Source organism: Pholis gunnellus (genome assembly GCF_910591455.1).
Source record: "Pholis gunnellus genome assembly, chromosome: 7".
Lineage (NCBI taxonomy): Eukaryota > Metazoa > Chordata > Actinopteri > Perciformes > Pholidae > Pholis > Pholis gunnellus.
In genome coordinates this window covers 10,907,550-10,934,552 of record NC_136533.1, presented here as the reverse complement: position 1 = coordinate 10,934,552, position 27,003 = coordinate 10,907,550, and the positions used below count along the sequence as shown (strand labels likewise).

General features: G+C 40.3%; 3 protein-coding genes across 3 annotated transcripts; all 3 read left to right on the top strand.

Annotated features, from left to right (window-relative positions):
- Positions 1-3,568: 3,568 nt before the first annotated feature.
- On the top strand, positions 3,569-9,853 carry skor1b (SKI family transcriptional corepressor 1b; the record flags this gene model as incomplete). The annotated part of the gene is made up of 7 exons (XM_079163589.1): positions 3,569-5,290; positions 5,640-5,733; positions 5,856-5,960; positions 6,079-6,138; positions 6,526-6,600; positions 8,944-9,018; positions 9,756-9,853. The coding sequence occupies 7 exons, from the start codon at positions 3,569-3,571 to the stop codon at positions 9,851-9,853; spliced, it is 2,229 nt and encodes a 742-aa protein (XP_079019715.1).
- Positions 9,854-11,312: 1,459 nt separating this feature from the next.
- pias1b (protein inhibitor of activated STAT, 1b) lies at positions 11,313-19,603 on the top strand (the record flags this gene model as incomplete). Its single annotated transcript, XM_079163370.1, has 14 exons — positions 11,313-11,357; positions 12,766-13,198; positions 13,301-13,385; positions 13,578-13,625; positions 13,753-13,843; positions 13,944-14,078; positions 14,188-14,293; positions 14,788-14,861; positions 15,166-15,326; positions 15,763-15,896; positions 15,975-16,152; positions 16,271-16,410; positions 17,633-17,670; positions 17,768-19,603. 14 exons carry the CDS (start codon positions 11,313-11,315, stop codon positions 18,098-18,100), a joined length of 2,001 nt encoding a protein of 666 aa, XP_079019496.1. The 3' UTR covers positions 18,101-19,603.
- A 1,303-nt stretch (positions 19,604-20,906) lies between these two features.
- morf4l1 (mortality factor 4 like 1) lies at positions 20,907-26,691 on the top strand. Its single transcript, XM_079163677.1, has 12 exons — positions 20,907-21,037; positions 22,305-22,351; positions 22,458-22,525; positions 22,620-22,706; positions 23,051-23,128; positions 23,255-23,280; positions 23,468-23,559; positions 23,726-23,827; positions 24,996-25,084; positions 25,189-25,361; positions 26,047-26,131; positions 26,216-26,691. The coding sequence occupies exons 1-12, from the start codon at positions 20,998-21,000 to the stop codon at positions 26,298-26,300; spliced, it is 972 nt and encodes a 323-aa protein (XP_079019803.1). The 5' UTR covers positions 20,907-20,997; the 3' UTR covers positions 26,301-26,691.
- Positions 26,692-27,003: the final 312 nt, after the last annotated feature.

Sequence of the window (27,003 nt, the reverse complement as noted above, 5' to 3'; positions counted from 1 at the left end):
ATGTAAGAAGGAAAGCACAGAGAGACACGGAACTCGCTGTGGCTGCTCGTGTCCTTGCCTCTCTCCATGAATGCCCACACAAGGCCTCTGGATTGACACAAAAAAGTAATTGCGGAGTGATTGGCACAGCTTGTCCCGTGCAGCCTGCGTCCTGCACTTGAAGGCTCTCCTCAGAGCACCCTCATTGTCACACAGCCTTTTAGCACCTTTGTTCCTACCTTCCCATAGGACCTCACAGCTCACCATTGGCAGATGAGTCCCTGTCTGTGACAAAAGGGTCCCTGCGCTCAGCCTCATTTGATGCAGGGATGAACTCCCCCAACTCCCCCTCACACACACACACACACCCACACACACACACATCTTACACACCACCTCCTGCGAGAAGAAATGTTCCGTTTAGCGGTGGAGGATGTGGGGGTCAGGACCCAGGGGTGGGCTTTTTGGAGACAAATAAACATCAGAGCTGGAGAGGAGTGATGTCTTGTTTACACATTAGCAACCATTTAGCAAGTCTCGCTGTTTTCACTCCGTCTCTCCGGTGGCCTCTCAAACAGCTGATCTTTCTCTTTTGTTTGTCTTTGCAGCTCAGAATCCAGTCAGGGTCATCACTGAATGATTTGAACAGTCTTGAGTTGATCTTGATTAGGATCTGTGCTGCTAAATGTGACAGTAAGCCGGTTAGAATAAGTCATGTATTATATCAAGTTTCTAATAAATAACTGTGACTCATCCGGCATATTAGAAAGATCCAGAATAATTAGCCAACAGCACTTTCCCCTGTGATTGTCATCAAACATGTTTTCCACATTTTTCTCTGTTCTTTGCCTTCCACTGTTAATTTTTATGATGCACAATCGGACAAACACACACACACACACAAACACACACAAACTGCATCTTTCTAATACCATCTAATGAGGTGATGACCAACCACTTGTTATAATTGCTTCAGTCTCCTTTTAATTTTCAAGCTTATTAATCATATGTAGAGTTATTTAAGAATGCATAAATTAATCTTAGATTAAAAAGCCTATCAAAGCCTCAAAACAATTAAAGAGTAAGGTAAGATTTCCCCTGGGCTGGCACTTTTATTTTAATAGAGTGTTCAGGTGATTATCATACTTTGATGCAGCACTGTGATTAATGCAGACACACTTTTAAATGAGCTGTTCTCCCATGCAAAAAAAGGTAGAATAAGCGTTAGCCTTATAATGACCTTACTGACTTCTTTGGGTTACTTTTGTCACTTATTTGCACCCTCATATTACACCTCTTCCAACAGTGAATGAGTTTCTGAATGTTACTTTTAGTTTAAAAATATGCAAATGTATTGATTTTAAGGGTCTACTTACAATCTATTTAGGTGTACAGACATTAGATCATTCCAGTCTGAGTTTTTCACAGTCAATAAAGCTTTGAATTGATCTGAAAGCAAAAAGTACTTTTACTTAAGATGTTTGTTTTGATGACAATCAAAGTGTACCGTTCAATAATCAATAGGTAGCAGATGGAGTAGATATCGCTGCTTGATTTGAATTGTCTCTTTTGACGTGCAGACATGCCTCAAGTTGGATCACAGTCTGTTCATTTATGCATTTTCATGTAAGATTTACACTGAATCTTTTAAACATTGATCTTGGTTCTAAAACGTGTGTAATCCCAAAGGCAAATAGATAGCGAACTGGGGGTTTTTTTCATGATATTCTTTCTTCCCTAACAAAGAAAAAACAAATCACATTTTAAGCATTAAGTCGTAAAGGCTTCACATTTTCATTTTAGAATACGATTTGACAACAATTTTTTATTGCTTGGCGAATAACAGTAAAATTGTTCATTACCATTTCGATTTACATTTAGCAGCATAACTGTTTTACGATCAAATTATAGTTTTATTAGACCAGACGTATTGTTATTATTTTGAAATTAGCCAATCGCCAGATATATGTATATGCTGCCTGAATTCAAATTAACAATATCCTCCTCTCTTGAAATAAGTGAATGCGGATGAACACATTGTCATTACTGCTGTCCAGCTCTGTCCCACTGAAGTCCATCGGACCAAAAGGAACGTGTCCTGTTTCCTTCATCAATATTACATCAGCGCTTGGCAACGCGCGTGCTGCCAAATTACAATGATCCACCCAAAGCTTTATTGACTTTAAAAAGTGAAATGCCCGTCACGTATAGCCTTCTGTGCGGCTGTCCGCATTGTTCTCTGTCTGATCTTTTCTTTTTCTTCTTTCGACTGGCAGAAAACAAAACAAAGCGCAGATCGCAGTGAGTGACCTTTAGAGCAGCTGGTTATTGTCAAAACGCATGTCGGCGAAGTGTTGCTCGTAAACGATGAATCCGTGGGAACCCAGCACGTGTTGAAGGCCTGCGCGCCGTATTCATCAGCGGGCCCTGACTCCATGCGCACAACAATGTGTCGGTGGGTCCGTGCTGTTTTTAGCGGCGCGTCAAACCCCAGCAATCCTCCATGCATTATGTCAGTTACATTGCACGTGTTTTTTTTTTCCAACAGGAAAGTGCAAAATAATGTATTAAATGCAATGAGGTCAACAGAGTGCTCTGCTGAGTAATTGCAGATTAATGTTTTATATTTAATTTAGAATAAACATATTGGCTGCAATAAGCAACATGTTTAGTTAACCTACTGGGGTTTTTTTTGTGGGGGGGGGGGGGCATTTTAGACAACCAAACACGCAAACCAAACCGTCTTCATTGGTCATGAATCCATAGTTAATGCAGACTAGTCTGTGTGAGTGGGAGTGCCTCGCCATAAGTTTCGCCGTCACTTGATTGCTGTGTGTGTCGTGGAGGGGGCTGTACTACAGTCTGTATGCCATGTGGACACTGCTGCTGCTCGCGCAACACAAACCCTCCGCACACACCCACATCGGAGCAGAGTGAGGGGAGGACATTGAGCAGGAGGGAGGCGGTGTTGCACGGACAACTGCGTCCCACTCCTCAAGCAAACATATTTTACGTCCTCCAACACAGACTTCTCATCGCATCCGACTTTCACCTGATCACAGCTTTCTAATTCACGACGGAGGGGAGCTGCGCGGACATTAAAGGTGAGTTTGGGGAACTGATTTCGAAGGTAGCACAGTCTGTGTTTGTGTCATGACTTTAATGCATCTATTAGCTAACAAAACAAGTGTTCACGCTCAGTCTGTTGAAATTATAACGTGCAATTATTCAGAATTTAAACCTGCTGTTGACCATAAAAAAGGCGAAAGTTGCAGGCAAATATAAATAATTAAAGTAAGTGGAGATTTAAGTGCAGGGAACATGTAATTTGCCCATCAACAAGTCACAGACATATTGCTTAATAACGAGCTTTTTTATTCTTATATTGGTCCATAAATTAAAAAACAAATCGAGTTCATGCAATATTCTCAAGGTAAAGGCCTGTCTGTCCTTTCTGTTGCCATGTTTAGCTAAAAAGCTCCATTAATGTTTTTTTTATAAAGCTTAATTAACTTAAGGCTATTATGATATGGCCAAATCTCACATATTAATGACGAACGTCGTCTCTGCAGCTTCCAGGCCTCCAATGATGGACTCCATACCTGCGGGACGAGACTCCAGCTCTTCACCAAGCTCCAAGCAAGAACTTTCCTACCCGAACAAGAACCTGAAGCCCAACCAGGTCGGGGCGACGGTGCTATACGGAATACCGATAGTGTCTTTGGTGATAGATGGCCAGGAGAGACTTTGCCTTGCACAGATATCTAACACGCTGTTGAAGACTTACAGCTATAACGAGATACACAACCGGCGTGTGGCGCTGGGTATCACCTGCGTCCAGTGCACTCCTGTCCAGCTGGAGATCCTGCGGAGAGCCGGTGCAATGCCAATCTCCTCCAGGCGCTGCGGGATGATCACTAAGCGCGAGGCCGAGAGACTATGCAAGTCATTCCTAGGAGCTCATGCGCCGCCTAAACTTCCAGAAAATTTTGCTTTTGATGTTTCCCACGAATGCGCCTGGGGGAGTCGGGGCAACTTCATCCCGGCCAGATACAACAGCTCCAGGGCCAAGTGCATCAAGTGCTCCTATTGCAACATGTATTTTTCTCCAAATAAATTCATATTTCATTCGCATCGCACGCCAGAGTCCAAGTACACTCAGCCAGACGCAGCTAATTTTAATTCTTGGAGGAGGCATCTCAAACTATCAGATAAAGGGGGGCAGACAGATATACTACACGCATGGGAAGACGTGAAGGCCATGTTCAATGGGGGCAGTCGCAAGAGGACGCTGCCAGGCGGCGGGTCAGAGTCCGGTTCTTCCTTTAAATCACATGGACACAACCGTCCCCGAGACTCACCTGATATACCTGCAAAGATCCTCAGCTGCGAGGACAACCGGGGTGGCATGACGAGCACACGCAGCTACCCAGTCATCCCCGTGCCCAGTAAAGGCTTCGGGATGCTGCAAAAGATCCCACCGCCGCTCTTCCCTCATCCGTACGGGTTTCCAGCGTTCGGCCTGTGCCAGAAGAAAGACGACAGCGTGCTGGGAGAGCAAAGCAAAGCGGGCCTCCCGGGTGTCCTGTGGCCCGGTACCAAGGACAGCGCCTATCACCCCTTCCCCATGTTCTGGCCCGCGGCTGGCGCGCTGCCCATGCCTCCGTACCCGCAGACTCAGCACAAACCTCCACCGGAGCTGCTGTGTCCTCCGAGACAGACTGACATGGACATATCCGAGCACAGCGACCGGAGCACCAACACGTCAAAAGACAGCATGGTTGACAACGACCGGTGCTCCAGCACTCAGTCGACGCGTAACGAAGACGACAAGTCGGGGGACGAGGCGAGGCCGCTGGAGGGGATGACCCTGGCGCCCCGGAAAATCAGCTACGTCTCCGCGTTCAGACCCGTTATTAAAGACGCCGACAGCATCGCCAAGCTGTACGGCAACAGGGGCGCTTACAACGGGTGTCGCACCGGCTATTTATCGCCGGATTTTTTGAGTGAGAGCTCGAGCTACCGGTCCATGTCCCCCTGCGTGGACAGCGAGGGCGAGCCGGACGTGGACGTGGAGACAAATAAAACACCAGAGGAGGAGGAGGACTCCCGGCCTCTGTCCTCGGTGTGTCCTCGGACTCCCCCAAGCTTGGCCCACAGCGTTTCATCAAACAGCTCAGACTCCAAGAGCCTGCAGGAGAGCAGTCTGGTTGATTCCCAGAAAATGAGCCTCCACGTGGCCCAGTCCTCTGACAGAGAACTGCAAAACAAACAGTCGTCAGAGACCCACATAGCTGCGTCTTTTACTGAAGTGAGTGACTTATAAATGAAACATGGCTATAATAAGCTGTATTATCTCTCTAAAGTTGTCTGCAAATGGGTTTCTTTTCTTGGTTGTGTGTGTGTTTTTAAACGGATATATTTGTGCTCTTGTGGGGAAATGTGAAATTTATGTTAAAACAGTGTAACAGCAGCAACAAACAGCATGTCCTCAGCATTTAGAAAATAAAAAAAACATAAATCAATCCTTTAAATAAAAATATACATACTGCAACTTAGAGTATATTTTTAATTATTATTTTTTGATTAATTCTAATTATTTTTGCCAAACCTCTTGCAATTTTAAGAGTTCAAAGAAGTGGTGATTCTGTCTTCTTTAGGTGTACACACCGGAGAGGGGTGAGCTGCAACAAAGGAGCAGTCCCTATCAATTCAGACCTGCGAATTACAAGACTGGAGTACTTACAACAAATGGTTAGACTTTTTTTCTGTTTTTGTAAAAACATTTTGCTGTAAAAAAAAAATAATAAAAAATAATAAAAAAAAGAAGAAAGAAAGAGAGAGGTTAAAATTACATCGATTTATTTTTTCTTAAGATGAGAGTGCAAGTAAAGAAGAGCCGTCTTCCACAGTGGAGGAGATCGAAACGAAATCTTGTAATGAACAAAGCAGTGATGAGAACCAGCAAGAGCCGGATGAGGGTAAGTTACACCGAGATCAGCGAGTTGGATTTTCTCTGTTATGAGTAAGTTTCAAGAAATAGGCTCTGGGTCTACTTTTTCCACATAGAGGAATATCATTTATTTTCTGTGTATTCAGGCGAGGACCCGCCAGCCAGAGCTCGGCCATCACAAAGTGCCATAGAAAGTCTGGCAAAAGGTAAGACGATGTCTTACCGTTAGATATAATGATTGACAGATAACAAGCTTCTTTAAAAATAAAAAATAAAAATAACATTATTAATATAATTATGAACATTGATTTTGCTATTATTATTATCTAAAAAGAAACACGTATATTTACAGAATTGTTTTCTTTCTCTGTTTTGCCTTGAGGCAGATTATTTGGCATTCGTCCCCAAAAACATAAAAGGCGATGTTTTTTAATTGTTTTACTGCAGGCCCAGGTAGACCTGCTCTGAATAGTCGATGTAAATGATGATGGTGTCCTCATCACTGTCATTAAAAATAGAAAACTGTCCTAGAAGGAATCCTGCTGTACCCTATTCTCCTCCTCCAACGTCCTCTATTTTTGTCTGCTTTTTAGAGGAACTACAGAAGCAGCTGTTAGAGCAAGTTGAGCTGAGGAAAAAGCTGGAACGTGAATTTCAAAACTTGAAAGGTAAGCTAAATTCTGCAACCGTGCTTTTCCACTATTTGGGCTTTTATCACCACAGCAGTGATTTAACAGACAGAGGCTCAAAAGTCCCTCTGGTGAATGTTAAGTGTTGCTCGCCTATCATGTTTGTGAGTCAGGCCAAAACATGAACCCCTGCCATGCCTTGACCAAATTCACCTCATCAGTAGCATGCAGGTGCTCCTCTCTGCAGAGCAAAACAATCTTTTAAAGGGCACCGTTCTTCCAAAAATGCTAAGTGGTTAAGGGACACACTACCCTGGAAAGAGGTGCTTTAAAAAAAAACTTTAACAATGATTTGAGAGGATTATTTCATGCAGCAATTATTAACCTTCAGTCCAAAAACATCCATGCATCTTCAGAAAATAGTTGAAGAAAGTGCAGATATTTTGGGACTCAATTTCAACAACAGAAACATGGTTATAAAACTTGTTTTATATGGATATCGACATACAGAAAATTAAAAAAGGAAGGTTAATATGAAAAAACAAGTTGAGAATAAAAGTAACTAAATTTAAATATCAGGATTGATAATAAGCTGCTTTGAATGACAACACAATGAAAAGTGTGACAACATAATTCTGTGTGCAATGCATACTTTCAGAATATCTGCATTTGTATACATAACAACTCAACACCGGTGCTGTAGAGATCAAATAGAATTGTATCCACATCCAGGAGAAGCAGCAAGAGGGCTTCATATGAATCTCAGGTGAATTGCAGGACGAAACACTCACATTCTGACTGCTCCAGTATTTTTTATTGACAGTAACTCCTAAACACCTTCTCTCCAAAATGCTTGAAAACGTCTCACCCACTCAACTCTTTTCACATTCCGTTTATCTAGAAAGCTATTTGAGAATCTCATTAAAATGGAGAATGGATGCGATGCACAGAACTGGTCAATCAGAACAGTGGGACAAAAATCAGCCGTACTTCCAAAAGATAGTAGTTTGTACAATTTCATTTATTTGTGCAAAATCTGCAAAAAAGACTCTGTTGTACAAAGGTCTTAAAAAGTATTTCTCAAAGTGTTTACGTTACTCGACCAGCCCGTGTAATGCAGATAAGTCTTCATCATCTTTGGGTTTAAACATATACACCTAAACATCATATGGGATACTCATCATTTTACCAGCAAAAATATTTCAAACATGACCTGAAATTATACTTATTTTGTCTTTGTGCAACATCACATATGTCAAAGTAAGGAGACTGTCTTATGAATTCAGAAAATCAAAGTACATTTGGTTCTCTACAAATTCATCTCATACTCGATACTACTACTACTACTACTACTACTACTACTACTACTACTACTACTAGATTTTGGGGTTTTAGATATTATCATTTCATCATATTCTAACAAATAGGATACCAGTTCCTAATGATGCCTAATTTAAAGCTGTATGGTGGATTTAACATGCATATTCAAATAGTCTTACTTTCATTATCTTTATGCATTCATTGTAGTATTTGGATCCAGCAATTGGAGTTTGATTAAGACACAAATCATAATCTAGTGACAAGACAACTGTTTTAATCTGTTGCGTTAGACAGAGTGCAAATACCTCCGTTCTACATTTATTCTCTTTTATACTCTTAATTGTCAACAAGGTGGGTTGTATAGGATCAAGTCACAAACAAGATACAATTAAAATACTTAACAAAAAGCATGTTGATTACAACTTCAGCACACATGTCTCAACTGGTCTTGGTAATATTTAGATTTTTATTTTAAAAAATAGATTAGAGTAGAACTTCTTTTACAAACTGTTTTTCCATTTACACTTTATAATTTAAACTCTCATTGTTGTATTTGTTACAAAACATTCTGACACCGAGCAATGAGTTTGAATATTTTTTAATTTAAATTATTCTAAACTGAATTATCTTTAAAAATGATAATTTCTTATCTTCATTATAAAACATAAATGCTAGTATGTCCACACATGACGTTTGCTTTAATTATAGCCCTCTCGATGAGGTCGGTACCTGGTTTCTCGCGTTATCTGGAGAACAGCGCCCTCTAGAGGCTGGCGAATCTCGGAATGGACCTCCTTAAGTGTTATCAATTTTATGAATCTGTTATAAGCAAGAATCTATCTGGAGGACTTCATCCAACTAACCTCATACTCCTTGTGATTATTTCTATTATTTTTAAGGTGTGTTTTTATTTTCATATGAATAGACTATTTATGACAAATGTCAGAACAACATTTGTATAAATTAGTATAAAGTATTTACAGTAGCTAAATTAACACCTATGTGTGTGTGAAATGGTTGTGGTATTGGATTACTGATTCAAATCTGCCATTTGTTTCACAGATAATTTTCAGGATCAAATGAAAAGGGAACTTTCCTACAGAGAGGAGATGGTTCAGCAGCTTCACATCGTCAGAGGTGAGAGAAATAAAGCAGAGGGAGCGGATACAGCAGCGTGGATTCACAGATTTACTGTGGCATGTTTACCGACGTGATTGATGACAGACTACATGCTCGAAATGCTCTGTGTGTACTGGATTTGCGTGGGTTGTCTGTAGGATATAATTTACTGTTGTGATACGCAAAGTCCGTTAAATTCACGCGAATTTTCATGTGGAAAACACTGCTCATTTTTCCACATTAGACCTGTGATCACTGTGTTAAGTTCCTCATATTAAATAAAGACAGACATTATCATATTAAATACAGACATGAACCTATAACGTAATGGACATTTCAAATAAAGATAACATTTCTTTCCGAGATTTAAATTGATTACCTAGGCTCAGTGTGCATCTACCACCATTATCCAGTCTCTGGACGCTTTATGCAGCGAGTTGGACCAAGAAAGAGAATTTGTGTTGTTCAACAGAAGTTAAAAAGTAATTGTAAAATCGGTGGAATAGCAGCCAGTTTGGCAGATTACATTTCTGAAGCCAGAGGGTCATAGACAAACAATTACCTGTCAGACTCGACGATCCAAACATTTTTGGAGCATGAACTTCAATCAATTGATCCTATTATTGTGTAACTGACTCAACATGCCTAATTCAAATACATCAATTGTGTGTTGTAGCTTAATATGCTTTCCCATATAGACCGAATTACCATCACGCGCACGTACACTATTGATTGTTTTATCTCCTTCTTCATAGAAGCTCACGACGCTTTACACCATTTTTCGTGTAAGATGTTGACTCCTCGCCACTGCAGCGGATCCTGCTCCTTCAAATCTCCTCTGCTACCGCCCTGAATCAGATTATAGCACATTTATATTAGAAGGAAACAAAGGACACATATACAGTTCCTGTCAAACCATGGAAAACTTCCGAGGAATCAAGTTAAAAGAAGACTTGTGATATTATAACATGTATCTCCATCCTCACTATTTATGTCACCATCTTGCATTTGTTTTCCTGAAATTATACCATTGATGATATTTATTATTTGTGGCAAAGTGCAATGACAATGTATGTATCTTGTAATAGTTATAGGTTGTTTTTTCGTTGTTTTTTTGTCAATAATCGCAGCTTTGACAAGCCAATTCATTGATCCTTATCCTCTCAGTATTGTGAATTAGCCTACTTCTTTTGCTGTGTTCATCTTTGCAGACCAATAGCTTCCTTTGGATGTAATGCACTTTAAACAAATTAATTACCATAAAAACCGTGTGCATCGAGTCCTACAATATCATTATTTGTAGCGGTCAAACAATGCCTATTTGTCTCTCAAAACATTGGAGTTAGTATGCTGAATTAGGTGACTCGCAACATTGAAAGTATAGCGACATACTATTAAGAGTAACCTATTTGTTCATGTAGCCTAATATTTGTTTTCATCTCTAATAAATAAATACATTTATTGAAAGAAATGTGGATTCTTGCCCTCAGTGCATAATTCCCTTTCTTGAGTTGAAGTTATATAATTTTACCCATTTCTCTCAAGAGGAGCATCGCATTTGCTCTGCCTTTGAATTTATGTGAAACCTTCACCTCTGTGTGTTGACTTATTGAAGCTATTTGTCTGTTTAGCGCCACAAACAAGAAGCTATCCATGAGAAAACAATATAATTTAAGTTTTCTTATCAGTATTGGCCTCCGAAGAAATGCCAGTAATGATTATTTTCCCTGTCTAATAGCTATTTTTTTAATCTATTAATTGATTAGACTACAGATTGTTAAGAATGTAGAATGTCAGGAATAGTAGGAAATAGTCAAAACAACTTACAAAATCCTGTTGTGACATCTTCAAAATGTAATTTTTGTCCAAAACACGAATAGCCTATTTAATATTCAGTGATATAAAATAGAGAATAGTAGCACATCCTCACATTTAGCTGACCAGCAAAGCCATTTGCAAAACCATTTGCGCTTGATTACGTAAATGACTACCAACATAGTTGGTCATTTATTTCCTGTCAATGACTAATGAAATAATCGATTAATCGTTCAATAATATACAAATGAAAAAGAAGAAACACAATGTACTGTCTCAAACCGCAGTCAGTTGTATCTTTGTGTAAGCTCTTTCATACGAGCAGAACAAAATTCCTCAAACAAATGAAATGGTATTAGAGTGGAAGGTACAACAACTATTACCCTTAATGTCCCATAGATATAGTTGTATGTGTTGCGGCAGTGCCCCCTTCTGTTTGTGGTGAAGAAGTGACACAAATTTGAATTTGCGCTGTCCCTCGAGGATGGCTGTTGCGCATGCGCACCAAATGTAACAAGATGGCGGAGAGTGCGGAACTGAAGGTAAAGCGAGCCCCTTCATTAGCTTGACAAATAGACGGTTCATATTGTGAGGATTTCATTTCAAACCATAGCACCATTGTTACTGGACAGTAGAGACCCAATGAATGTTGTGATCAAAGCATATAATACCAAAACAACAGAGCAGTGGGGACCGGCAAACTGTTAGCTGGCTGGCTAGCTCGCTAGCATTAGCTTTGTTATTGTTGCCGACGTTCCGTTAGGCTGCCTCTGCTGTGTGGCTCACCTGCAGATAAGGCCAGATATCGCTTTTAGAAAGATACGAGAACCAAGTTCATGTCAACGTTTTTAACCCAACGGCACTGTAGTGTTAGCCACTTTACATTATCAGTAGTTCCCCAGCTGGACCTCAATGTTTGTTTTTACAATTTGGCTCTGTCTATTCCCTGGAAGACGAGCGCAATTTAGCTTCCATTAGCATTGTTTCTGATGAGATGGGACGATGGACCACGGAATATAGCTACTATCCACAGTCTGGCTAGCGGTAATGTAACGTATATTATCGATTACTGTTCAAATAAATGAGATAACGTGAATACTGTAACATTAAGTTTTCTTTCAGTCCGATTACGTTACACCGGCTTCACACTGGCGCTGTTGGCTAAATGCTAAATCTACACTGTCCCTCCACCTTCTGACGCCACTCTCTTAATGTTGGTAATTCATTATTAATTGACAGAAAACGCTCATTGTTAAACGCTTTCGTTATGATATGCTCCCTTTCTAAACAAATCTCTGCACAGATGACACTTCTTTGCCTCATATGAGCTGTATTCTAGTTTATTCTCTTCATGTGTCTGTGGTGCCACATCGCACCTTTTAAACACAGTTATTCACAAGACATTACTATGGTAGTACATTTACAACAAACAGTAGCATAATACAATGCAGTCATGATCTTTGTGGACATAAAAATGTTTCGGTTTCATATTTTCTGTGTTGATCCAATGCTATGATGATTTTATGGTTTGTGGCGTTGCTTTATCTGATTGCATTACACTCTACTGAAGGATGTGTTTTGTTGAGAATGAAAATCCTGTGTCATTAGATTGTTGATGATGATACTCATGCTGTTGCGTCCACACACCTGCTAAAAGGAAAAGAAGTATAAGTTATGTGCGGCCTCTGCTTCAAGCCAAAGAGCCAAAGCAATGTCAGAGTGGCTGTCTGTTAAATATACTGTATGGCGATGCTTTTAATGTGTCTTTTATTGAGATACTAGCTGGACAAAGAGCAAACAACTGTATAAACCCTATAGACGAGTGTTAAAGAAAATTCATGTTTTAAATAAGTCTGATGAAAAAAGAACTTTTTTTCACCTCTTATTAGGAAAATCTGTTTTCCAGGGTTTAATAACTGACCATTTTTCCCACTCTTCATTTTTCACCAGCAAATGGTAATGAGCCTTCGAGTTTCAGAGCTTCAAGTGTTGTTGGGGTATGCAGGACGGAATAAGCACGGACGCAAACACGAACTTTTGACCAAAGCTCTCCACTTACTCAAGGCCGGTTGCAGTCCTGCAGTGCAGATGAAGATCAAAGAGCTCTACAGACGGCGCTTCCCAACCAAAATGGTTTCGCCGGTGGACCTGGCTCTGCCCGGTGTCCACTCTGCCTCCAGCCTGCCTGCTGGCCTTGCCCAGCTGGGTTTCGACAGCCACGGTTCCGCATCGCCTCTGCTGCCTGTTTCTTTACTTGGGCCGAAGCATGAGCTGGGTTTGCCTCACCTCCCCTCCGCCCTTCACCCCGTACATCCCGATGTCAAGCTCCAGAGATTGCCGTTCTACGACGTACTGGATGAGCTCATTAAGCCAACCAGCCTGGGTGAGTCCGCCGCTTCCTTGTCAGGAGTCGCCATTAGTTAGCCGAGTGATTTCTGTACGTTTTTTTTCTTCTGACTGTCGTGTTCTGCTTTCTTTTTCGTAGCCTCAGACAACAGTCAGCGGTTCCAGGAAGCATGTTATGCCTTTGCATTAACACCGCAGCAAGTTCAACAGATCAGCAGCTCCATGTAAGTGAGGAAGTTCTCTTGTCAGAGATGTGAGAAAAGAACAAATAATACTGTGAAAACACATCTTTCAATGTACTGTTTACATGGTTTAGAAAGCAGGTGTTCGCTGACACAGCAAGCAATCAGAGTAGACTAAGTTGTTAGTGTTAAACCTTTGACCCGGTGGATCTGACTTCTCTTTTAATTCTTTAGGGACATATCTGGGACCAAATGTGACTTTGCTGTTCAAGTTCAGTTAAGGTATGTCTGTTCTCTTTTAACCAAGAAGTATATCTGTATAAAGTGAATAGTGGGAACATTTCTGTTGACATTTGTCCCTCAACATTTGTGCTTCACGCTTCTTTCATTTATTTTCTCCCTTTCATAGATTTTGTTTATCAGAGACGAGCTGTCCCCAGGAGGATCATTTCCCCCCTAATCTGTGTGTGAAGGTGAACGGCAAACCCTGTAATCTCCCGGTGAGTCCAGACAGTTTGTTGTCAGATGTCAAATGCTCTGTGTAACACACCACCAGTTACTGAGAATCAAGGTCACTGATGTTTGATGTTTTGTCTGCAGGGATATCTTCCTCCAACCAAAAATGGAGTTGAACCAAAAAGGCCCAGTCGCAACATCAACATAACCTCTCTTGTCCGACTGTCCACCACAGTCCCCAACACCATTGTGGTGTCATGGACTTCAGAAATTGGGAGGGTAAGAAGATCCAAGCAAAGCTTTAGGAGTCAAGTGTCAAAGCCCATTAAGGAGGACCGTAGTCACCTCAGTGTAACTTGTTTCGCTTGTTTTCTCTTTGTTTTGTCAGAGTTTTTCCATGGCTGTTTATCTGGTAAGGCAGCAGTCGTCGGCAGTGTTGTTGCAAAGACTACGGGCCAAAGGAATTAGGAACCCTGACCACTCAAGAGCTCTGAGTAAGTTGCCTCTTGATTTTTGTAGTAAACACATAGAACAGGTGTTTCCACTGCTTCTGTAAGTAAAAGACGATCATATAATTTAATTCCTTTCATATAGAAAATCCTGTGCATTTTTGTGGCCTGTTTGACTACGTGGTCACTACAATCTGGAAGTCCCAGGGATTCAATTTAGGACCCAAAGAAGGAAACAAGTTCTGCAAAGTCATTCCGTTCCCTAACGATTCCTAAAAATAGCCCTTTGCTCCTTTGAACACTTGTTTTTTCACACACCTAGAAAACGTTCCTCCCGTCATATTTTTGTATTGGTCATACAGTGGCATGTGGAGTACACCCAAATGTAATGTTTCTCTTTAAATCGTTGTGTCCTATGTGTATTGATGACGGATTATTTCTGCTGTAGTTTGAGATCCTGATAAACAAATTAGCATTAACACACTTGGATTAAACAAAGTCATAATTGTTGTATTGTGCGTTTCTTTTTCTTCTCACAGTTAAAGAGAAATTAACAGCTGATCCAGAGAGTGAGATCGCCACCACCAGCCTACGAGTCTCTCTCCTGTGCCCTGTAAATACTTCACTTTACTGCTGAGTTATTCTAGTTATTGTGAGAAGTATAACCAGTAGCCTGCCGAATACCAGGAGAACCAGTTAGTCAATTAGTCATTCACTACATCTACAAAAAATGTTTTGACAATTCTATTTACATTGTGATTTTGCAACAACTGTATTTTAATCAGCTGACAGAGAGACTAAATGTGCTTTACTATATACTTCATATCTAATTGGAACCCTGTTGCTTTGTCCCACATTATCCTCTTATTATAAAACTAAGTAGCATTCATTGTGTGTTTTTTTGTTTTGTGTTAAAGCTGGGGAAGATGAGGCTGACGATCCCTTGCAGAGCTTTGACATGTTCTCACCTTCAGTGCTTCGATGCAACACTTTACATCCAAATGAATGAGAAGAAGCCGACCTGGGTGTGTCCAGTCTGTGACAAGAAGGCACCCTATGAGCACCTCATTATCGACGGGTGAGCACAACACGTCACACATTCCTGCTAGATTACTGTCAAACGCCTCGTTTCCAATGCACGGTTCTGTTCAACTCAACTCCCTTTAGTACTCGTTCCTTTTCTCTGTTTCCTTTTCCACTGTGGTTCGTAGCCCCTCGGTGTAGTAGGGACCCCCGGCTTCATCTTCAACTTGCCGAATCTCTTCTTTGACAATGAAACAGAGGAACGTCTGCGCTTTGTCATTTGTACGGCATTTTCTACGCCGGAGTTTTGCGGGCTGACACTTTTTAAGATCTGGCTTGAGTAAACAAATAAAATTGTCACCAAAGCATCTGAATTGCAGCTTTATAACGTGCCACTAATGCTGTATTTCCCAAACTGAAGATGATGAAGCACTAAAACCTTTGTAATTCTGGTTGTCAAGCTGTATAGAAATGTTCTGCTGTGTTCACAGGTTGTTCATGGAAATCTTGAATAGCTGTTCTGACTGTGATGAAATCCAGTTCAACGAAGACGGAAACTGGTCTCCCATGAGGTCGAAGAGAGAGGTGCAGGACGTGTCTGCTTCGTACAACGGTGTCGACAGCGGTATGTAGCCGGTGTATTTCAGATGCACTCAGTCATTGGGAGCTGTGAGCACAGTGTGAGTTAACTCTTCCTGTGTAGATTCCTCTCGGACGGACACGAACGAGCACAAACGGGGATCGTCTCATGACAATAACAAGAATGTTGATGTGATTGACCTGACACTGGATAGCTCCTCGGAGGACGAGCTAGACGATGAGCCGCCTCTTAAAAGGCCCTGTCCCTCGCTGTCACCTGTCTCTCCACCTCCAAGCAAGGGGTAAGTCTCCAACCCATGAACAGGCAGTTAGATCGCCAAGAGCACATTTTTGGGATCTTTGTGCTCAGTGGTGTGATGTACTTTGTCTCTAACCTGATGTGGCGGTGTTTCTTCTCAGAGTGCTGAACCTCCACAGCCAATCGCCACCTGTGAGCAGAGCACCCAGCATGCCCACCGTGGATACCAGCTACATTCCTCCCCCTCCGCCTCTTATCCAGGACTATCGCCACTATTATCACACAACTAGTGACCTGCCAGGTACACCTGTCACTTGCCTTAAAAGATAGGTCTAGATCGTTGTCACGTCTGTCTTCATACAATAATCACATGCCCATATGTACAGGACTGTCTCAGAAAATTAGAATATTGTGATAAAGTTCTTTATTTTGTGTAATGCAATTAAAAAAACAAAAATGTCATGCATTCTGGATTCATTACAAATCAACTGAAATATTGCAAGCCTTTTATTCTTTTAATATTGCTGATTATGGCTTACAGCTTAAGAAAACTCAAATATCCTATCTCTAAATATTAGAATATCATAAAAAAGTATACTAGTAGGGTATTCAACTAATCACTTGAATTGTCTAATTAACTCGAAACACCTGCAAGGGTTTCCTGAGCCTTGAAAAACACTCAGCTTGGTTCAGTAAACTAAATCACACGTATGGGGATTATCACAATATTCTAATTTTCTGAGACAGTCCTGTACGTCAAAACATTATTGATCACAGTATTCATTTGTTCTGTCCATACTGGTTGTCAAACATTGTCTTTTAAAGTTACGGTGAAGCTAACGTGATGCTGAAGCAGCGGAATCAATTTGGTATCTTTCAGTGTTATAGTCTTTGTATCACAAAATTCCCTTCGTTGTTATTCCTCAAACAGTGTTTAGATCCTGAGATGTGTTGATATGTCCTGATAGTCGTGTGTAATCCTGTTGCTGGGACAAACCCTCAGCAGGAAACGTGATCACATGACTGCCAGGATGAAGACATCCACTTGATTTGACTAACTCGATCTGCTGAAGCCTCATATTAGCTTAAGCTAAGTTTTGACATGCTGATATGTCCCCGATCTCTTTCAGCTGGAGTATTCAAAGTCACTGCCCCCCCCCCGATACCCTTTGAAGCCTATTATTATTGTTGTTAGTAGTATAGGGTAGGGTAGGGTGTTTCAATGAACCCTACCTTCATTTCCTCCATGAGCTGTGTGTCAAAGTCACTGCTGCAGCTCCTGCTGCTGGTCGTGTTGGTTAGGGGACCAAACTACAAGGGAAGGACCCTTTCACTGCCAGTATGGACAGGAGCAATGATTACAGCAACCAATCATTCTCTCAATGTACAGTTCGTTTTAATAGACTTGACATAATCCAAGAAAACAATCTTTGGAGACAGACGTTTGTGTATTGTTAAATCAACTATAAATACTGGGAGTGTATTTGCAGAATAAGTAAATGAACCTTTTCCTTTTCTTACAGATCTAAATTTCTTCTCCTTCCTCCAAGGCGACAATCAGGTATATTTACTCAAACACATGAACTTTGGCAGCATCGTACCGAAGTACGTTTATGTGTGGTTGTTGTGTTGATGGTCACTCTTTTCTGTCCTGTTAGCATTACAACATGGTGATGGCTGCCGCGGCAGCTGCATCAGCATCAGCCTCAGAGGACCACGACTTGCTCCTTAACCGCTTCCTGCCCTACGGCTCCTCTCAGATGTTACGGGAGCCGCCGGGCACCCCGGGGAGCAGCACGCTGGCAGCCACCAACGGGGGCAGCAACAGCGGCAGCACCAGTAGTTTGGTGTCTTCCAGCAGTCTGCGGGACCGCGACAAAGACAGAGACAGGGACAGCCACAGCATCTCAGGGTTGTCGAGGTCCTCGGTGGAAGCCGCAGCGGCGGCAGCCATTTATGGCTCCATATCTGACGTTATCTCTCTTGACTAGACCCACACAAGACTGAAAGACATGGGAGACCTCGAGGACAGGAGTTCTTTGTAAATAAGGAAGGGTAAGATGAAAGAATACAGTGCTATGTACAGAGAGGAAAATCTATTTTCAATTTTACTTATCATATGTATATAAACTTAGGACGCTTCTTGTCCGGTGAGTTACTTCAGTTGATATTTTTCTGTGAATACTGAAGACTTTTTCACATTTCTTCATGTGGTCCTTTGATTATATTGTACCTTTTGTACCTGGTTTTTACAGTTTTGTTTCGATATTCCATGTCAATTGCATTATTTCAGTATATTATGTGCACAGAACCCAATGAGGTGACACCTTATGTAACATGATATTTAAAGTATAAAAAAAAGGGCATTGTTATAGATGTACAAAGGGCAAGTCGCAGCAAAACAGGAACATGTGTAACACTTTTTTTATTTCCTAAATGGCATCATTTCTGTCAAAGCTGTTTTGACAGCAGAAAGATCTTGCCATTTTTGCCATCACTGTAGATTTTTCTGTCAGACATCGATGCTGTGGTCATTTTATTTTCAAGGAATTATTTATGATGTAAGTTATGTTGTATGTATGCTGTTTTTTAAAGAAGCATTCCTCATGCCTCTAGGAACTGTTGCCACTAGAATTGAAAACGCTACATCCTTCTGTTGTCAGAACTCTGCACTCTGTTCGCCTGTTTCACTCAATCAAATACATAGTGTATAGTTTAGACTATACCGAAATTACATATAAATTGGGAGTAAGTCAGTATTGTAAGACAACGTGTAAATGAATGGCACTAGTCCAGCAAGCAGCCTTCTTTTTGTGTATGTTTCTTCTAAAGTGCACCTGTTTTATTTTGAATATTACACTTAAAATTATACCTGAAAGACTAAAGCGTAGTGGCCGGTTGACATCTTCGAACACAGCTAGTTTCTGGTCCACTTGAGGTAATTTGACATTTCATGATGCATTTGTTATTTTAGCACTTGATCTGTACACAAAAAGGCTGTGTGGAGCAGTGAAGAGTCCACAGTTGCAGGGAACACTTCAAGAGTTGTTTTCAGCTTTCTATGTCCCTGCAAATTGCCTGAAAAGCTCACGTGTTGTGTGCTATGCAGTTCCTTACTGAGGCCACAGGATGCAGAGCCTTTCTGCTGCAGCCTGTGAGAGAACTGTGACAGCGTATTCTTTTGAGTGGATCGCAACATGAATTTTGGCCCTGAAGTTAAAACCATTGAAGTTATTATGGATGCATCCCCTCCCTTTTATTTTTCTTGACTTGTGCTTACAACTAGGATTATTTATTATCATATATATTTTAAGCATTTGTTTGATTTGTGGATATGCATTGCTGTCATTGTATGTGATATTTCTTTTGTAATTATATAATTAATGCTATTTAAAGATGTCATAGTTGCTTGACATGCATTGTAACATTTTCTGTTTGTTTTACTATCAGATTATGTCAATAACTCAATAGAGGCTTTGATCATTTTGAACCGCTACACGGTCTACTGTGCTGTTTGATACTTGTAAGAATTCAACGGATGGAAAGTGCACATCTGTAGTTGCTCTGAAGGCGGTGCTGAGTCAGCTGCATGGGAAAAAATCCGTAGCTTAATCACACAGAGGCAGATATATTGACGTTTTGCAGACAGATAGTCCGCTTATGTGAAGGACATTGAGTAACCAGAATTTGCTAGAGAAACACCAATATATGTTTAGAAATTGTCATATTACAGTTTTTCCACCAGAGGGCACTGATAATGAAAGTCAGAACTAAATTTCCTATCAAACCATCTGATAGTTGTTGAAACAGTTTACTTAAAAACAAAAACAAACATCAACCTCATGGTAGTACTGCAGGGAAATAGTCCGCAGGATCCTCTGTGAGCCATGAATGTCTGTATCCATCCAGTAGAAAACGTTGGGTTACTGTATACACATTTTAAATTTGGGGTATCTGAATCAGAAATCACAAAATAAAAAATGTTGTATACCTATTGTTTAATTTAAATCCCAAACTGGTCAGCCCATTTCAAACTGCTTAAATATTGAAAATTGAATGTATTGACTGCCAATATGCAGAGATCTCTTTTGTGTCCTTAAGTAGTGACAGGGACGTTGATGTGGTGAGTGAGTGTCCCCAATCAATGATTCTTAAAAGTCTTATTTTTACCTACAATCAACAGCATTCTGGGCAAAATCAAGAGGAAATCTCCTTCTTCAGACACTCGTCTGTTTCTCCTTTTTCCAATGGTCTGTACATGATGGGAGTGATCAGTTTGTAGGTAATATTACAGCTCAGCTCCATTTAGGTGTCAGTGAGCCAAACACTGGCACACCTAACAGGAAGGCAGCCACCAGGGTCTATACAGACAGATGGGTGTTAATGGGACCAAAGGAAACTTTCATCTTTTGTATAACCTTTATATGAAACACTAAATTAAATAGGCTAATGGGATGATGCATTTGCATATGAAAATCTGAACACGTTATTCATTTTTTTGTTTGCTTGAAAACCTTTCCCTGAGGGTTACAGTTGCGTTGGCTGAATCGTGACTCATGGTCTCAGTTTTTCTATTCAATTTGCATTCACAAGTCTTTCATCTATCTAACTGTTTTAAAACATACCACTAAAATACCGACGGAAAACGTATTCAAAAGACAGTTATTTTCACTTCACGTACATTTATATATTTCGCGTTTCATTTCGAACATGGATGTACAGCGACGTCCAGGCAAAGAAACATAAAAGCTCTTCGCTTTCAGGCGCATCTGTGGTCGCGGTATTAATGCGTCATTGCGTTGGTTATGACGGATTTAGAGAGCGGCGCCGTTTCAGACTGGAATGGAAGCTAGCAATTTTCCCCATATTTTGATAGTTTAGTCCGTGAATGGCGCCGAAACAGGACCCGAAACCTAAATTTCAAGAAGGTAACAAGTTGTCTGTTTTCATTTCTGGTGGATTCACAGCGCCTGTCGGCGCTGGAGCCTTCGGAAAGGTCCGAAATGTTAGCTAGCTTTAGCACTGCCGCCGCCGAAATGCTAGCGTTGCCTTCATTGTTGTTGCACATACCAGGTCTTGATGGTTTATTTATTTTACCGCGGTAGTTATTTACATTACTACTTGGTGTCGTTTCAGCAGTATGTTTGTATAGCGGTAGCGTCGTGGTTTGAATTGCTGCAGTATAGCTAGCAGCTAACGTAAAGCGGTGTCTTCATTCATGCAGCGTTAGCTCCCCATTGATTTAACCGCCCACCTCTCACGGTGGACTGTTAGCTGAAGCTAGCTGGCTAGCGGCTAACTGTTGTTTTCTTCTGCAGCTCTCTTTAACACGCAAAGTGCATCATGTCTTCAAAGTACTTTAGTGGTTTGTGTTAGTGTGTCAAATCAACTTTTCACATGTTTAAAAATATCAATTGTGGGTTCATTGATTAAGTAATTAATTTTAATATGTATGTGACATATTTATTGGTTACTCTTTGTTTTCATTCACGCTAATTGTACAAAAGGTTTATTATGTTTTTGAAGTGAATTTCGTGTCTTACGTTATAAATCAGAACATAGTTGCTTATTTAAAGTGGTGTGCAGTATCTAAGATACTACAATTACATTTTATGATATTCATATATAATAATCATTACGACTGTCTCAATTAAAAATTATGTAAATTAACGTTATGCGAAGTGCTGCAATATCTCGAGATCTTTAAATTATCAGTATCAAAGTTATTTACCAAATGTCGTTATTTTCAGCTTTTTTTCTTCTATTTTATATAATTATTAACTGATTATCTCATGGTTTTAACGACGAAATCAGATTTGTGTAAAACATTCAACAGACAAATCGATAATGAAAATAATCTTATATTGTATGCGCCGCCCTTCATACATCATGTGAGGTCTGCTGGTAAATCAAACTCTTGACTCTTGTCTGACTCAAGTAGATTTAATGTGATCTGAGTGAGTGTGTGTGTGTGTGGCTGAAACATATTTCTAAACTTTAACGTCATTATTGTTCTCTATTAGACAGAGACCGGTGTTGGTTGCTGATGTGCAAGAATTTAAGTTTACCTTGTAATTATTGTTCTCGTGTGTTTGTGTGTGTGTGTGTAGGAGTAGTTTAGTCAGCGTTACATTTTCACCGTGTTTAACTTGGACTGCTCTCATGCTGATTTTAATTGACCAACACTCTGTTCAGGTGAAAGAGTGCTGTGTTTTCATGGGCCATTGCTCTACGAAGCTAAGGTAGGCTGCCTTAGTTAGCCTGTTACTCTGATCATGTGATCCTCCTCTGTGTCTCTGGTATGAACCCTTTTTTTTTTGTGACCATGATTTATGTCTTTCTTTGCAGTGTGTTAAGATAAACATCAAGGAAAAACAAATCAAATACTTTATTCATTACAGTGGTTGGAACAAGAAGTAAGTTTTGGTTCAGATACATCTAATCTTTCAGAATAGTGCCGTAAAGATTCCCCATGTGCTTCATTTCTTCCTTGGTGTTTTTATATTGCAGCTGGGACGAATGGGTTCCTGAAAGCAGAGTGCTGAAGTATGTGGACAGTAATCTGCAGAAACAGAAAGAGCTTCAGAGGGCCAATCAGTAAGTCTATTCTCCCGTTTTACTAACTTTAGTGTTTACAGATACCGCTAGAAAGAGTGGTTTTATGGAAACAGGGTCCACAGAGAGAGAGCAGATTAAGGCAAAATACACTCATTGCCTAATTTGAGTAGAAAATGGTGTTCTACATGATTAACATTGTATATTAGACCTAATGTGTTACAACACACTGGGGTTCACAGACCAGTCTAATGAACAAGAAGCACTGCCAAAACAAAACACTACAGATGGGGTTTGTTAAATATTCTGCCTAAATAAACAAACTGTAGTGAAGTCTGACTTTGATATGAATGATGTATTGTCAAGTAATGTTTCTCTTGCTGTAGAGACCATTATGTAGAAGGGAGAATGAGGGGTGCTGCGCCAAATAAGAAGATACCTGCTCCACCGCAGAAAAATGATGTGTGAGTTTAAGCCTTTTGGTTATCCTACATGTCAGCTGCTGTGATGTCTCCTGTTTTAGGGGTCTGATACATGTTAATGATTCTTCATTATTATTATTTTAACACTTGTCTTTTTGTCTTTTGTAGGAAAACCAAAAAGAACAAACAAAAGCGTAAGCATGAATGTCCCGTTGTGTATTTATATAATAGACACCTTTTTGAATGCATGCCCTCCAAAATCAATCAGCAGTTTTTTTGCACAAGTGTGTAACTAGAGTCATAGCAGGATGTCACAATCACTTTGGCGTTTACTTTTTCTTCTGAATGAAATAACGGTTGAGTATTCTTCTGATCTTGCAGCTCCTGGTGCAGGAGAAGGGACGAGTTCAGGAGGAGACCCAACCCACCCTCCCCGAAAGAAGAGGGCACGCGTTGACCCAACTGTTGAAAGTGTAAGTTCATAAATAGCAACGATGTTTCTATATTTACACTGAGCTGAAGTGAAAGTAACTGAGTCAGAAGTCTAATTCTCTGTAGGTATGTTTCGGAGGATGGAATGACTTTAACTAAACGTTGTGCCAAAAAGCTTCTTTCTTAAATTTGTTCCTGTCCGCTCAGGAGGAGACCTTCATAAATCGAGTGGAGGTGAAAGTAAAGATCCCAGAGGAGCTGAAACCATGGCTTGTAGATGACTGGGACCTGATCACACGGCAGAAACAGGTTAGAACCTTTAAAATCCACACGGCATTCTTCATTAATATTATCACATGTATTTCCAATATAACTCGGGGGTTCCTGCAGATCCTTAAAAGGCATTGAATTGTTTATTCTTTAAAAAAAAGCCCTTAACTGCCATTAAAATGCCTTAAGTCAATCTTTCAAAAGTCTTAAAAATGCTAAGACATGAGAAGTCGTAAATTTGACCAATTTATCTCATTAGCATTAACGGCATGCAGATCCGGATAGCGGAACCAACAACACAGATTTTATTTCCTGAGAACAGAGGATCCTCTGTCTGCTAGCTAGCTGCACTGTAGCCACACTGAGAAGTGCAAATTCAGCAAAGAAATGGCTATTTAACCGGGATTTCATTTAGTCTGAAACCGGTACAGGGCAGTGTGTATGAGGCTCTGCTCTGAGCAGAGAGGACATGAACAATATGTTTGTCTAGTGGTGGTAAACTAACAGTGTAGGTTTCAGTTCGACTTTGAATAAATGCTGCAGCTCCTCAAGACCCAAGTACATTTCCAGTGTCTCAATCCTCAGCTGGGTCTTTTCTAGGTGCTGGCTTCCATTTTTATTCATAAAGCACCTTTAAAAACAAAGTTACAAGCAGCTTTACATGATGCAGATACAGAAAAGGAAGACGAATGCAGACAAATACATGAACGCCGCTATACAGGGAAGGCAGGTCGATAGAGATGGGTCGAGCAATTTTTGCAAATTGTTTTGCATATTTTTGCATATTTTTTGCATATGTTTTTTAATTGGTGCAATATTGGAATTCTTTTATTTGTCCATTCTTGTACAACTTTTTATATGATTTACGATATCTCGCTCTCAAGACACAGCTGATATATCATCACAATAACTTCATCTATTCCAGGATATGAAAAACATCACAGGGTTTCTGTACATGACATGAGCTTATTTATAGTCTATGCACATGAGCAATTACAAAAAAACCACAGTCTTAACTCAATGTGTTTTAACTCATGATCCTAAAGAGCTGATTTCCCTAAAAACAAAAAAAGATCTGCAGCATGTCCAGATACACAACAACGGGAACATAAAATAGAAATATGAACTGGGTCTTCCAAAGGAACCCTGATGACGTTTCCAAACGTATTTATCTGTTTCTTTTTGTCCTTTTCTTTTATGCCTTCAGCTTTTCCACCTACCTGCCAAAAAGAACGTTGACGCAGTGCTTGAAGATTATGCAAACTACAAGAAATCAAGAGGAAACTCTGACAGCAAGTAAAAATACACATTACTTGTCATTTCTTTTTCTGTGACATGAGTTGCTGCTGGTTTGCTCTCTGTGTCAAAGAGAAACAACTTGTTCTTCCTTCACCCCTCAGGGAGTTTGCTGTGAACGAGGTGGTTGCTGGTATCCGGGAATATTTCAGTGTCATGCTTGGGACGCAACTTCTCTACAAATTTGAGAGGCCGCAGTACGCAGACATCCTGGCCAACCACCCAGATACATCCATGTCTCAGATCTACGGCGCCCCTCACCTACTTAGACTCTTTGGTAAAAACATTACCCGGCTGTAGTAATCGTTTTAGCTTTGAGAAGAGCAGCTTTAATGCATTGCTACTTAAACCATCTGTAGCAGTCTGACTATAGAAGTAATCCCAGTAAAAGTAGAATTTGCTAAATATGGTATTTAATCACCAATGGACTCACCTCATTTGTTGAGCCACAATGTTTATCTCAGACTTATGGGAAATGGTGTGCATTAAAGGAAGCTAAACAACACAAATAATAAACAAACATGAGCATTTTTCAAAATACTACGGTACTGTACTGTAGGTCGGGCTATGGTAAGAAGAAAGAATGCATGTGTTGCTCCTCACATGTACAAAAAACAAAAACATTGAATACATTTGTAGCTGCTATAGTGTTAGCATAAAACACCAAGTTTGCTAACAGACTTTAAAATCCCTGCTGTTCTATTCTCCTCTGGTTTATTGAGAAAACTAAATACTGTTCATAGATGCTAGAAATAAGAGTGCAGCCTGTTTCTTTTAACTACCTTTTTCGTGCACGTCGGTATTCATCTGCATCCACCACTATGACCCGTGTTCTGTGTTTTAATCACTCGAGTGGCCTCCTTGAGGATGAGTGGAGTTATTGAAATGTTTTCTATTCTTAATGAAGACGAGGTTTGAGGCCACGTTGTGTGTAAACTTCTGCCTTTGTTTGGTTTTCAAAGTGAGAATTGGAGCTATGCTGGCGTACACTCCTCTGGATGAGAAGAGCCTTGCACTGCTGCTCAGTTATCTACAAGACTTCCTCAAGTGAGTATTCACAAAGCTGTCATTAATGAGGCTCGTAGTGATTCATCTGCAGCAGTAATGAATGCAATGCAACTTCCCTTCCAGGTATCTTGTAAAGAACTCTGCATCGCTCTTCAATGCAAGTGACTATGAAGTTGCCCCTCCAGAGTACCACCGCAAGGCAGTTTAAGGTTTTTTTATTTCCGGATCTGAAGCCTTTGTGTGTTGAAGTTTGGAGACAACGTTCGTTACCTGTCGAAAGGATGTGATTTCACAGAAAAGCCTTCGGAGAACTGATTGTGCGAGATCCGTTGATTTATTAAGGAAGACAAAGGTGTCACACTAATCCCTGGACAAATTCATTTTCTTTCATGTGGAAAGCTGCTGAGTACGCTCTTCCTGTATTGGTATGTTTTTGAGTACCACTTTTTAGTTTCTATGATACTTGTTTTGTCCGGTGGTTTACCAAGATCTTTTGAAAAGGAATTTCATCATGATTATTTTTTTTGTTTCCTGTCTTGGTTCAGATGCTGGCTAAATTTGTCTTGTAGGCTGTCATCATTTTCTAATAAAAACCTCATTCTCAAGTTGTTGGCGCATCTCTGATTGGAACCAAATGTAAGATAGTTTATTTACAGTAATGTATTGTCCGTCTCTTCATCTCCGGGGAGAATTACATTTCTTCTTCTTCTTCTTGTTATTGGTGTTACTGACGGCAGTACATCCTCCTAATGTGAGCATATTGTCTCGTCTTAAATGCTCTAATCTCTTGAAAATACGTAATGGATCAAATAGATTTAGACAAGTGTACGTTGTGTTTATTGCTTTGACTATCCGTAAACTAAAATTGTCAGTTTGCAACTGTACACGTAGTAATTAAGTCTGCATATGTT

Bases quoted from the DNA above. Each gene is read 5' to 3' on its own strand.
- morf4l1 (XM_079163677.1), top strand. From the start codon at position 20,998: ATGGCGCCGAAACAGGACCCGAAACCTAAATTTCAAGAAG. The intron at 22,352-22,457 runs GTAGGCTGCCTT...CTTTCTTTGCAG, and splicing joins CATTGCTCTACGAAGCTAAG to TGTGTTAAGATAAACATCAA. The intron at 23,560-23,725 runs GTAAGTTCATAA...CTGTCCGCTCAG, and splicing joins TTGACCCAACTGTTGAAAGT to GAGGAGACCTTCATAAATCG.